General features: G+C 32.6%; 1 protein-coding gene and 1 non-coding gene across 2 annotated transcripts; both read left to right on the top strand.

The window, feature by feature from the left end:
• The first annotated feature begins 5,880 nt into the window (after positions 1-5,880).
• LOC129900515 (F-box protein SKIP16) lies at positions 5,881-11,304 on the top strand. The gene is made up of 5 exons (XM_055975503.1): positions 5,881-6,263; positions 7,184-7,906; positions 8,014-8,232; positions 9,672-9,778; positions 10,975-11,304. Exons 1-5 carry the CDS (start codon positions 6,060-6,062, stop codon positions 11,051-11,053), a joined length of 1,332 nt encoding a protein of 443 aa, XP_055831478.1. The 5' UTR covers positions 5,881-6,059; the 3' UTR covers positions 11,054-11,304.
• On the top strand, positions 10,422-10,523 carry LOC129901946 (U6 spliceosomal RNA). Its single transcript, XR_008770021.1, has one exon. It is a non-coding gene; the product is annotated as a U6 spliceosomal RNA (small nuclear RNA).
• Positions 11,305-13,487: the final 2,183 nt, after the last annotated feature.

Here is a 13,487-nt window from a genome sequence, read left to right on the forward strand (position 1 = left end):
GACTCCCAAAGATAGTCCCAAATAGATTGTTGGGAAATTGCCAATAGTGCACCCCGTAATATCAGCCGGCTCTACCAAATTTGGCACCACATAAGATAAATATCACTCTTCAACATGTTAATATGAATGCCTGACAATGCTTGAAAAATCATGAGGGTGGGGTTAAGGTAGAGAATTTGTGATTTTTCTGAAAAGTTATTTTAATAAAAGTGTTTATAAAAATAATGATTAATTTAAGGATTCAAAGAAAAGTTATTTTGTACTAGATTACAAACTAAGAGTGTAAAAGATTAATATATATCGTAAATTTTTATAAAAAATATACATGTGCATATCTGTAATATAACTTTTAAATATGTATTTATATAGGCTGTTTGATTCAATTTTTTAAAAACTATTTTTGCTTAAAAGAGAATAGACTTAACAACTCATACCTAGAAATATTTTTTAATTTTATCTAAATATTATAAAAATATTTAAAAATACTTAAAATAAGTCAATTTAAACAAATTCTCAACATCTTTTTTGGGAAGTGGTAGGTTATGATGAGAGTGAGGCCCAATCTTATCAGATTGCCTATATAAATTGGAAAAAATAAAACTTTTGGGTGAGTATCCTTTTTAGACAGTATTAATTTAATTTTATTAAGGATTTGCTAACCGCCACAATTTGATGCAATTTGTTTAGAAAACCCCTCATTATACTGTCACCAATTTTGCTTCTTTTGGTATTGGACTCAAAGGAGTGAATAGACTTATTATTAATTGTTTATTTAAAATAATAAGAAGAAAGAGATAATTTGTTGATCAAAGATAACAAAATTCTCTACCAGCTGCAAATATTAAAGGCATAAATTCATAAATATACCATTTAACTTGACTTAATTTTATATTTATACTTTTCAATTTAGAGTATGTACAAATAGACATTTAAATTTGTATAAAGTTGAACAAGTAGACAAATGAATAGTACGTGGTATAACACACATAGGACTCAAATTGCCATGTAGGATGTCACGTAAGACACGTGTGTTTATTTGTTCAACTTTATACAAGTTTAAGTGTATACTTATGCACATCAAAACTCAAAAGTCAGAGGATATAAATGTCAGTTGAGACCAAATTAAATGACATATTTACATATGCCAACATTAAAACATTACTTTCCCAATTTCAAATAGTTAAAGCCTCAAAGGTCATATTTCAGGTCATTGAACAAATTTAAATCAAAATAAATTCATATAAATTGAAATACAAACTCAAAGACTCTTGAATTTATTTTTTAAAATAAGAATCTTATAAATTATAAAATTATAACATTACTATTTTTAAAATAAATATTATTTTTACTCAGATGTTTTTATATTTTCTTATTTTTTCCGATATTCCAACTTTAGATATTATTTGATGAATGAGTTGTATCTTTGAACTTTGCACACGTGGCAGATTAGTGGGCGTGGAAGAAAATTGACAAACGGTTGATAGGCTAGACTACCAAGTTGGCAAGCTGAGAGCGTTTGATCATATATAATTGTGAATTTTTTAAATTTCTTTTTTAAAATAAAAAATGATATTTGAAGTAAAAAATTTTAAGTTGTGTTTAGCATAAACATAATTGGAGTTACTTTTTATTATTTTGTGAATAATTTGAAATGAAAAAAAAATAAAAATGCTTTTTTATTATTTTTTAAATTTTTTAAAAATTTTAAAATTGAACTTCAAGTTCAATTTTGAAATGTTATGATACAAAAAAAAAAACAATACAAAAATCCCTGACCAAACTTGATTTAAAGGTCTGCATGTCAAATAAAATATCCTTTTTGGGAATGAAAAATTACAAGATATACTATACAAATAAAGAATATTCCAATGAAAAATTTTTGTTTGTAACTGGGAGGTAGTGACAACATCTCTATTTTTCCATCTCAAGCCTCTAGGCTTAAAATCAAGGTCTATGCCTATTGAACTTCCATTCCTGGCTGTTTTTACAGGAAAAAAAAATCAAAATTAGTAAGTAAGCTACACTTGTGAAATTACCAAACTACACATTTTTTATTATCAATAGAAGATGTTATGTATCAACCACAATTCAGTTGAAAACTAATACAACAATCTTCAATGTATCAACCCTTAATCTGTTGAATATGTCGAATGGTTATGTATCAGTTATTCTCATGTATCAGATTCAAATTTAAGAGGAAAGTTTATATATTAGATTCTTATGTATCAAGTTTTACTGCTTCTGATACATCTACAACTTATATCAATACAAGGGTACAATTCTCACAAGTGTTTATTACGTTACATAGCAAAAAGTATTCAAAGTTGGTGCTGCTGTTACTTCTTCTTTTTGTTTGCCATTTGCTGCAACTGAGAGGTAGTGACAGCATCTCTATATTTCCATCTCAAGCCTCTAGGCTTAAAACCAAGGTCTATGCATGTTGAACTTGCATCCTTAAAATTTGAATCTATTGGTAGAATTCTTTGACTTGAAGTCCCTGATTGTTTTTACAGAAAAAGAGAAACCAAAATTAGTAAGTAAGCTACACTTGTGAAATTACCAAACTACACATCTTTTATTATCAATAGAAGATGTTATGTATCAACCACAATTCAGTTGAAAACTAATACAATAATCTTCAATGTATCAACCCTTAATCTATCGAATATGTCGAATGGTTATGTATCAGCTATTCTCATGTATCAGATTCAAATTTAAGAGGAAAGTTTATGTATCGGATTCTCATGTATCAAGCTTTACTACTTCTGATACATCTACAACCTATATCAATAGAAGATGTTATGTATCAACCACAATTCAGTTGAAAACTAATACAACAATCTTCAATGTATCAACCCTTAATCTGTTGAATATGTCGAATGGTTATGTATCAACTATTCTCATGTATCAGATTTGAATTTAAGAGGTAAGTTTATGTATCAGATTCTCATGTATCAAGCTTTGCCTTGTAACAGATGGTCCTACCCACATACAATCCTAACTTCTCCCTACACAATTCTTGTATTTCCCAAATCTTTATAGATGATTGTTTAATTATTTCATTCTTGAATTTGTTTCCTAGGAATTTACTTGTACACATTTTATTCTTATTTGATGGAGAACACTGATGTATGGAATGGTAGTTCCTGATCAAAAAGTTATCAGAATCTCTATCAATTGCACCACAACACAACCATTTGCATTTTTCTTTGAATTTACATTTAGCCCTCACTCTATGAATTTCATTAGGCCTTAACTTAATCTGATAATTATTTTCTACTGCATAATTTGCCAAAGGCTTTCTAAATTGTTAGCATTTTCAAAAATCATTTCAAGTTCAAAAATAGCAATTTCACATTCAGCATCATACCTGACCGTTTTACTCTTCCTTCTTCCTGGTTGATCAACACCCCTAACAGCTTCTACATCTAGCACACATGTGCTATTATCGCTATCACAGTCTGAGCTATCAATATACTCTTCATCTCCTCCTAATCTGCCAACATATCTATCCTTCTTATTTTTTTTCAATATCTTCAAAGCCTCTATCAATACCAGTTTCACCTACTGGTATTTCTTCAGGTACTTTCTTTTTTCTCTTAGGATTAGAATTTCTTTTGTTCCTCCTTTCAGATCTAAAGGATCTCAATTCTTCATCAACATCTGAACCATCTTCATCAGGAATGACATTTACATCTGAGTCACTACTATGCAGATCTGATTCATTCACATATGAAAAATTCTCAGTCTCATTCACATCTGAAACAGCCTCATTCTCCACATTTCCAACATCAACAGAGTCTGGCCATGCTAAAAGACCAGCTGGAGTTGGCAATTCCTCTAACTAATCAATTTTATGGACCACATAAACATGAAAGTCATCACCATCTATTAAGTCTTTCACATAGTCTAACAATTGAATATTAGAAGTAACTTGGACAAATTCATTGCTAATTTCATTTTGACAGTAAAAACCATTCACATTTGTGTACCCAAGGTCTTTAGTGTATGAAAGAAACTCGACAAGGCTAAAATGATCTTTATTAATGATAACGACAAATACATCTATTTCTCCTCTGTAAGTAGGGTTAGGGTCTGCGATAACATGACCCCCATGATGAAAACATGTCAATATATAGTCGTTCATATCCCAAAAAGAAGACCCCAACACAAGAAAATACCCCGAAAGCCCCTTACTTTATCAGTGCAATTTCCAAAAAAAAGCCTAGTTAAAAAATGCTAAAAGAGAGTGGAAACAACCAGAACATACACCTTCTTCTTCAACAAACGAAACATGCAAACACAAGAAGTAGTTGATAGAAATGTCAAAAAGCCTGGATTGAAGTTCACCCTTGCAATCTCCAGCACTTGATTTCAACCTTTAAACCTGAAAATTGGCAACATAAACTAACATAACAGTTAGTACTAACTAAGAATTGAATGAAAATCAAGAAAGATTGAACTTTCATATTCTTACCTAGGGTTTTGATCGGTGAACTGAAGAAGATGGGTTTTTGAACTGAAGAGAAAATGGAGAGAAAATAGAGTTGAAGATCAACTTTTGAGCATTTAAATTTAAAATTAATATGACGTGTAAAGAAGACATAGTTGACATGATATAATTTGTCAACTAATCCATGTGGACGAAATTGTAATACATGCGCTTTAGTCCAACAACAGATTATTTAAAAAGTGTCAAGATGACACATTCGACCCTTACATAAGGTGTCTAAAATGAACATTTCCTGGTTTAGGTATCTAAGTGAAAGTTGGTGCCAACTTTAAGGGGTCACCGATGAATTTTGCCTTTTTTCTTGTCTGATAAGGCTTCTTTGTCTGTTGGTTCTTCTTCTGCATGTGTTACATTTTTTTTTATATAAAAACAATTGAATGGTAGCAATCTAACTAAAGATTTTAATAATTTTAATGATATATGATTGAATTTACATAGGTTAGAGGCACAATTAAATAAATATCAATACATTACATAATTATTTATGTAATATTGATACATAATTATACATATTTATACAAATCAATATATTACATGTATACTATATAATTATTTATACATCATATATACATGTTTATACATCATTTATACAATATTGATACACGTTTATACAATATTTATACAATATCGATACATTACATATACACTACTTAACTATTTATACAATATCGATACATCACATAACTATTTATAAAAAACTTGATACATTACATATACACTACTTAACTATTTATACCATATCGATACATTACATAACAATTTATAAAAAATCGATACATTACATATACACTACATAATTATTTGTATATTATATATGCACATATTTTTACACTATTTATATAATAGTGATAGATGAAAAAAATTTCATGAAAAAAGTTTTGAAAAAAGGGATATTTTTTATTTAAAAAAATGCAGCAAAAAAAATAGCAAAATATTTTTTATTTTTTTAAAAAAATCAATTCCGCAAAGAAAAAGTGATATAGAAAAGGAAAGAAAATAAAAAAAGGCCTAATGGTCTTGGACCGAAAAAAGGAAGCGAACATTCTTTGGCCCAAGTAAAATAAGATTTGAACAATGAAAATAGATGATGAGTGCCTGATCGAATTGATGAGGTCATGAGCCCTGTAGTGTTAAGCAAAAAAGGTCTAATGATCTTGGGTCGAATTGAGCCATGTAATATTTAGTCCATGATTTTTTTTGATTATTTTTTATGTAAATAAAAATATAACTATATTTTTTATAAACTAATAACTTTTTTGTATACATATAAAATTATCCTATTTTTTTATATATCAAATTCAAACTTTAAATTTTTAATTAAAAATACTGCTTACAAAACTGCGGGGTGATTGTTGTCTTATTTCATTTTGTAACCTAACAACCTATACGTAGCGCAGAGCATATGACAAAGCCGACTGCTTTAGTTCAATACAAAAAAAGAACTCTACGTAACTAAACCAGCTTCTCTCTTCTCTTTTATCTTCATTCACTTTGGCGTTTCTGTAATCTCCGGGGGCCGGCCGTAGACGGCGGAGGAAGAGAAAAGATGGATCTAGAAAGGTTAGGTGGGCTGACGATGCATATAATCTTATCAAAATTGACGCCTCAAGATGCTGCATCTGTAGCTTGTGTTAGCAAAAGGTTTAGGGATTGGAGCTCTGATGATTTGCTATGGGCAAGATTCTGTGCCGATGATCTTTACCTATCTTCTCCAATTGACCCACTTGGAAATCCCATGCCATCTTTCAAGGTACAGCTAGCTGCTCAATTTATGCATTTAACTGAGGTTTTAGTTGATTGTAATCTTTTTCGTCCTAAAAAGAATTATGGGTTAGGTTACGAATGTGATTTTATGGTATCGGAATGTAGACATTTCTTGAATTTGAAATTAGTACTTTTTTTATAACTGTAGCAGATTCGGAATTTTCACTGAAGGTATTCGAAAAATAAAAATTTAGTGTATGAGATTTGAATTTGGGACCTCGAGGTGAATTTTGAACCCTCAATCACTAAGCTAATCTCTAATCTTATGTTCAAGATGTTCAAAATTTATATATATACATAATTTTTTTTAAAAATACCTTATGCATACTATGTAATTTTTTGCGAGGGGATCGGGTGAAACCCCTGGGCACCCTCTAGATCAGCCTCTGTGTCCGGGCAGCTTGCGCTCCTCGATTAATTTTACGGGATACCTTACCAACTTTCATCACCCATCAATAATAGGTACTATCAGATAACTCTGTCCACCAAGGTTAGAATAAATGGAAAGAAATCACCTAGTGTTTTGTCTCTGCTGGGATTTGAACTAAGACCTCATCGTGCTCAACCTGGTTTATTGATCACAAGGTCATAACCTTGGGTGCTTTTTAGAAATAGAAATATAAAGGAAATTTCTAAAAATGTGATAATTTATGAACCGTTTGATTCATCGAATGGTGATAGGGTTGTATAAAATGGGATGCAGGGTGTAAAGAATTGTAAGCATTCTTGAGCTGATAATCTGCTTGTACTAGAGTAGCTTTTATCAACAATCAAACCCAAAATAAAAAAGAAGAAACAACAAAGAAAAGTAAGTCATTATATGAGATGATCATCTGAATATGCACCATTAGTGTGCATTCCTGTAACACTTTCTGACATCTTGGCATGTTTATGTTTTTTACTTAGGCATCTTATCAAACATGGCGGGAGGATTTTAATTGGTACCCATGGCCCTTGGTTACTCGAGTTAAAAGATGTTGGGACAGGCTAAAAGAGTGGCTAGCCATAAATTTCCCTGAAGTTTTGTCTACATTGCGTAAAGGTGCATCTGAGGAAGAAATACTGGAGTTGGAGAAGAGTTTGAAAGTGAAGCTGCCTCTACCTACTAGGGTTCTCTACCGGTTTTGTGATGGTCAGGAACTAACAAGTGAGGAGTCCAGTGGAAGCGTGCCTGGGAATTTATTAGGTCTCATGGGAGGCTACTCCTTTTATGACCATCTGGTGAATGTAACTTTGTTGCCTATACATCGAATGATAATAGAAACTAAAGAAATTATCAGACATATCGGATTAGGCAATCGATCTAAGTATGTTGTTGTGGCAGCCTCTTGCGGTTACAATGAAAAGATTTTCTTTCTGAACTGTTCCATTGGTCAACTTTATGTTGGTACAAGGAATCTCACAACTGATGGAGAAATGATTCCTTGTGTACCGAGTACCTTGATAAGGTCGGTGCATAATGTAAAAGGAACTCAACAACAAGATGCCATGCTATTGTGGCTAGAGGAACATATCCGTCGCTTGCAACATGGCGTGATCAAAGTCCATAAAGAAGGAAAAGTGAGAAGTATCAGTCTTTTTCCAGAAGAGCCTCCACTTTGTTCTCTTGCTGTTACAAATGGTGTAAAGGTAATTGTTCTGACTCCATGGAGCAAATAAAATAGACATTGCTCTTGTCAGTTGTTTCTGGTTTTAATTTCATTCTGTAGACTAGACTGATAGTTAAATCATGTCAGGTCCGTGCTTCTTCTGTGTTCGTCCCAGAATTCAGTATCATTCAAGATAAATATGAGAAGTTTTTGTTTGCTTATTCTATCCGCATGTCTCTTTCACCTGAAGGATGCATAATGAATGGGATGACCTTCAATTCCTGCCAACTATATTGGAGACATTGGACCATCCGCTGCAATGATAATATTGTAGATGATGTAAATGGAGAAGCGGTGATAGGAAAGGTATCATTTTCGTTAAGTTTTTTGACGAGGAAACCACCCTTATTAATTAAAACGTTGAGCTTCTGCTGTTGATCATGTTTCTTTCAACTGTTAGCTTGTTAGCAAATTCTTTGTGGGCACCTCTCTCATGTGAAGTGCCAGTATATTTTTTCTTCTTTTCCAAAAACAACAAAAGAATCTACTGCCACTTGGGGATCTTCCATTTTGTTTTTAGCTCCAGCTAAAGAAAGACTAATGATTTACTTTTCTCTGAAAAGGATAACAAAACTTGCTGGAAACAAATAATAGACGAGATGATATTCTTGTTGATCAGATTACATAAAGGACTGATTCAAATAATATTTTCTGTAGTAACCTAGTTATATAGCTATCTTGATTTTGCGGAAGGATGATTATGCATTGGGTTATGAATCAGTCTCTTTGCATGTTTTCTGTCAAACTACAGAAGCTGTAGAAAAGATGGAAAGACAGCCCAAAAAGAGACATATGAACTCTCATGGAGTGTAGGAGTTCAGACTTTCATAACCGGGGTTTATGGAACTATTACAGATAATATAGTTATGATAAGACTGATAAATAGGTTTTATTTGTTCGATAACTTCCTTTGGTTTTCTTCTAGACAAAAAAGGAAGCTACTATGGTAAAACTGTAATTTTTTTCAGCCTGGAACGGCAAAGCAAATGATACTTGTCTAGTTGAGGCTGAAATTTATGTGGTCTTTTCAGTTAATGGCGAACATGGATTTCCTCAAGTCAATTGGGAAGTATCTTTACACTGATCTATTAAATCAGTTAAGATGTGTTAAAGAAATATGGAAACCAGAGAGAGAGAGGGGGAGAGAGAGAGAGAGAGAGAGAGAAGTTCTCATACTTCTCTGTCAAACTTCTGCAGAATAATTTAACTCAACTTAAACATCAAGGAACTCCTCCCTTGATGAACAGCTCCAGGCTCTTTTCCTTCCCCAGGGGTGGAAAATGGTGGGATGATTGAATGGTTGTTGACTTTTATTTTTATTTTTATAACGATTATATGATTCTTCTCTGTATTCTGTTGACCTGAATAGTTTCAACACTATATCAGTATAATGTTTTGGGAATTAAGATGAAATCAGAACACAACAGAAAGAAAGAGCACAATGTTGAGGGTGGAAGTGTTGATAGGAAATGGTGGTGGGAAAACTCTTCTGGAACAATCAGATTTCCTTGTGTTCATTTACCACACTCATTGTTGTGTTACTTTCTCCTTTAGCTGCACCATTGACCTCTTTTGACAAATATCTAAAGCTTGATGAGCTTCTTCTTTTTTCCCTAGAGATAGTTTAACTAAGGGAGCTGGTGCCTTTATTTTCTAGTGTAATGTGCATTATTGTACAAATTCGCTGCAGACACTGTTTGTACCAGAGATTATCTAATTTTTTGCACTTCTGATGATACTTGCAGTTTCCACTGCTACGACCGGGGGAGGAAGAATTTGTCTATGAGAGTTGCACATCACAATCATTTTCACCAGGCTCGATTGAAGGAGCTTTTACTTTCGTACCTGGAAGGTATGTCACATCACTGCAATTGGTTTACCATCAAAATGACATTCTATCGGTTGTTCCCATGGTTTATCATTACACCTTCACATGCACCCTAGTATGGATGGTAATAGCACTTTCATGTATACACCCTTTTTGCATGGCCAACCTGTAGATTCTAATCGATTCTTATTTTAATCCTGAAATGATACAATGGTTATGCACTCTTACCAGGACTTTTAGCTTCATAGAAAACATTACTTGAGATCCCCCCCCCACCCACACCTTCACAAACGAAAGGCATAGTGATCTAGTTTAATAGCAACTTCAAGTATGTGTCCTTGGAGTGACATGATTTGACCTGAATAATCAGGTGAGCATTTTCTAGGCTTTTAAGCTGTAGGGCAAAGTCGGTTTGTTGTGTCGAGCAGAACAGACCATATTGATACAGTCATCCAATTGTTATATTTTATATCAGAAGAAAATAAGTGAATTTGGCAATGTGTTTTTTCATTGATTGAAGGCAATACTCAGATTTGATCTAGGAAATTAGGATCTGCTTTTCATTCTAATGCTTTTTGCAGAATACTTGTATTAGGCTGATTGATGTTAACCCTAGTTCGTCTTGGTCTGCCTGCTGCATACTTCTCTTCTGCCTTTTTTGTATTTTAATAATGGTTGTTCGATAATAAGATTTTCCTCCTCGAGAAATGATTAGCATGGTCCCTGATCAAGGATGACATGCACAAATCGAGATCTGGTTCAAATTTTTGTTGATTAAGAAAAAAAATCCATTTCAGTAAAGCGTTCATTTGCTCTCACAAACTAGGTTTGGAGAAAAACTTGATATTTCAGAGCATAACATGTTTTACAAAAGCATGGTCAAAAGCTTTCGCAATGTGATAGTATTTGAACTTTATTGAAGCTGGACTATTAACCTTCAAATTGTAGGAAATCCTTTCTGAATTCAGAATTTGAAACCTCCAATGCTCTATCCTTGGTCCGGAGGATTCTACTTTTGCCTTTTCATTTTTATCCTTTTGTAGCGAAATTCGTGTTTGTTATCACTTTATGGCTCTCTTTACAAAATTTAATTGGTTGTTACTTTGTGATGGCTTTTTTCTTTTTGTATATAGAGCAGTCTACGTATTTGAAAGAGTTGGGGTTTACATTTTGCTTGGCTGGATACTAAGAACATTACTGTATGTACCCTTTTTCCGCAGATTAGCAGATCCAAAAGGTAGTCCATTCGAAGCTGTGGTGTCAAGATTTCCCCTTGTGGTGCCGGACTATATTTTCTGATGGAACTCATTCGAAGTCCACTCTTCTATGCTATGCGGTTGTTTTTGTAGTGAATAAGCACTATCTTTGCTCCTGTTATTTAATGTGTGATTTTTTTCCTTTTCCCCCTTCCTGTTGTGCTCTGCTTATAGTGTTTCTTCGGTTTACTGTTATGTTCTTTTCCTGTGAGGATAAAATTATTTGGACTCCGGCCGATGTACTGTCTTGTAGTAAAGGATATAACATGTAATGCCAAACTTTGTGTTGTGCTACCCTTGCTCTTCCCCCTGCCTTGACTATTCATTTGGCTGTGTCAAAACTGTTACACACTTGCAAATGTTGTGAGCAAGGAATGCTGTATATAGTCAGCAACAAATTTAGCCTCCAGGGTTAATGCCAAAGCCACAGGGTTAGCTGATGAACAATTGGACTATCCATCGGTTATGACCTAATCAGACTTCCAGTTACACTACTTAGATAACAGACGTGTCAATATTTCTGGTGAAGCAAATAGATGGAATTGAAAGCCTGACCAAACAGATATATCACCTATCCTTTTCCCATCTTCATTTGTCGTCAAAAGTTCTTGTAAATCAGGATTTTGAGTTCTAAATTCTGCACTTTAGAGTGAAAAACATACCTAGTAGAATTCACAAGAGGGGTCTGAGAAAGAGTGAAAATTGCACAAGCAGAAAAGACGATGGTGATTTTAAGTTCATGAGAATCTCGTTTCAAAGCTCTTGGCCTTGATTACTAACGACGACAACAACATATCCAGTGAAATTTTACTAAGTGGGGTCTGGGGCGGGTTAGGTGTAGATAGATCTTACCACTATTTTGTGGTGGTAGAGAGACTCTTTCCGAAAAACCTTAACTTAAGTAAAAGAAAAAGAAAACAATAAAGAAAGCATAATAGTAAATATGAAAAGCAGTGTGACGTCTATATGATAATTAGAATATAGTACACAATATATGGCGATAGATAACAAAGGCAAGACAACACTCTACCCCTATTAACATTTTACCATAATATGCGACCTCCACTCCTATTTACTACTATTTCGAGTCCCGTAGTCTTGGTTACAAAATGACAAATGCAAACTTACAGTTGTGCCGATCTCTACAATATCCAAAACATGTCCAATCTTATTTGCCATTAAGAGTTTTTAGCTAAAATTGTCCGTTATATAGGTCGATTGTGATCATTTAAATATGACTTTGAACATATTGAGTTTCTTAAGTTCACTGAAGTGGAACACCCTTTGGCCCAACTAACTTAACGAACTAAAAAATTAACGGCAATTATTAAAAAAGGCAAATCAATTGACTTTCTGTTGGTTTTTTCTTTTTTGCTGAAAATCAAGCTCAGTCGTGTTTTTATTTTTTTTATTTTTGGTGCTTAAAAAAATCAAATATAAAATCGACTGAATCACTCAATTTTTTGAAATATAAAATCGACTGAACCACTCAATTTTTTGAAATATAAAATCGACTGAACCACTCAATTTTTCGATCAATCCAAAAGTCGATCAGTTTTGCTGTGTTTTTTGATAGTCATCGTTATTTTTAAAATTTATGTGTTGGTTGGACCAAAGATGCTTTGCTTTAGCAAATTTAAGGGATTAATGATGCTCAAGGTTAAAATAAAGGATTGAAATAGACCGACTTGTATAAATAAAGGACTATTGACTAAAAACTTCAGCAATTAACACTAAACAAGTTCAATATTATAGCACTTAACAATGTTTGAATGTTTATTTCCCGCCACTCCTTTTTCTTGGGTATGGTTTCTCATTCAATATATTTTTTAGGATTAAGAACAATTTTGTTTGAAGAATTATTTCAGTTCTTTTTTACTTATAGAAAACAGTAAAACACTTTAAATTTTGTTTGAAAAATAAAATTGATTGAGGAAAACAGAATTAAATGTAAACATGTTTAGTTTTAGAACAAACACACATAAAAAAGAAATAATTAAATGAATAAGCATACAACATAAAATTTGAAAATAATCTAAGAGTTAATATATTATAATGGGAGAGTGTCTCTACCTTAATTAAAAAAATTGAATTTAAGGAAAATAAATAAAAAAAGTTAATTAGAAAGCACTTTACTCTTGTAGTAGATTTATGTGTTGTAAATTTTAATTAATCGAATGATTAAACTTCAAAAAAGTATTAAACTTGAAAAAATTCAGCAAATGAGCAGTTGAAATCACAATAGCCTCACATTCTTGTATCTAATTGAACTTCAACCTGTAATTTGTGTGACGAAAAAACAATTATACTAGAGAAACACACATCTAAACTATCCCATTTTTTGAGTTTAATACTTAAACTATTAAAAGTGTGAGTTTCATACATAAACTATCACTTATTAGTTTGAGAAACACACATCAGTAGTGTGTAATACACTCTCTCTATTTTTTGCAAAAACCTTGCCACATGGATAAACT

This window comes from Solanum dulcamara, chromosome 8 (genome assembly GCF_947179165.1).
Source record: "Solanum dulcamara chromosome 8, daSolDulc1.2, whole genome shotgun sequence".
Classification (NCBI taxonomy): domain Eukaryota; kingdom Viridiplantae; phylum Streptophyta; class Magnoliopsida; order Solanales; family Solanaceae; genus Solanum; species Solanum dulcamara.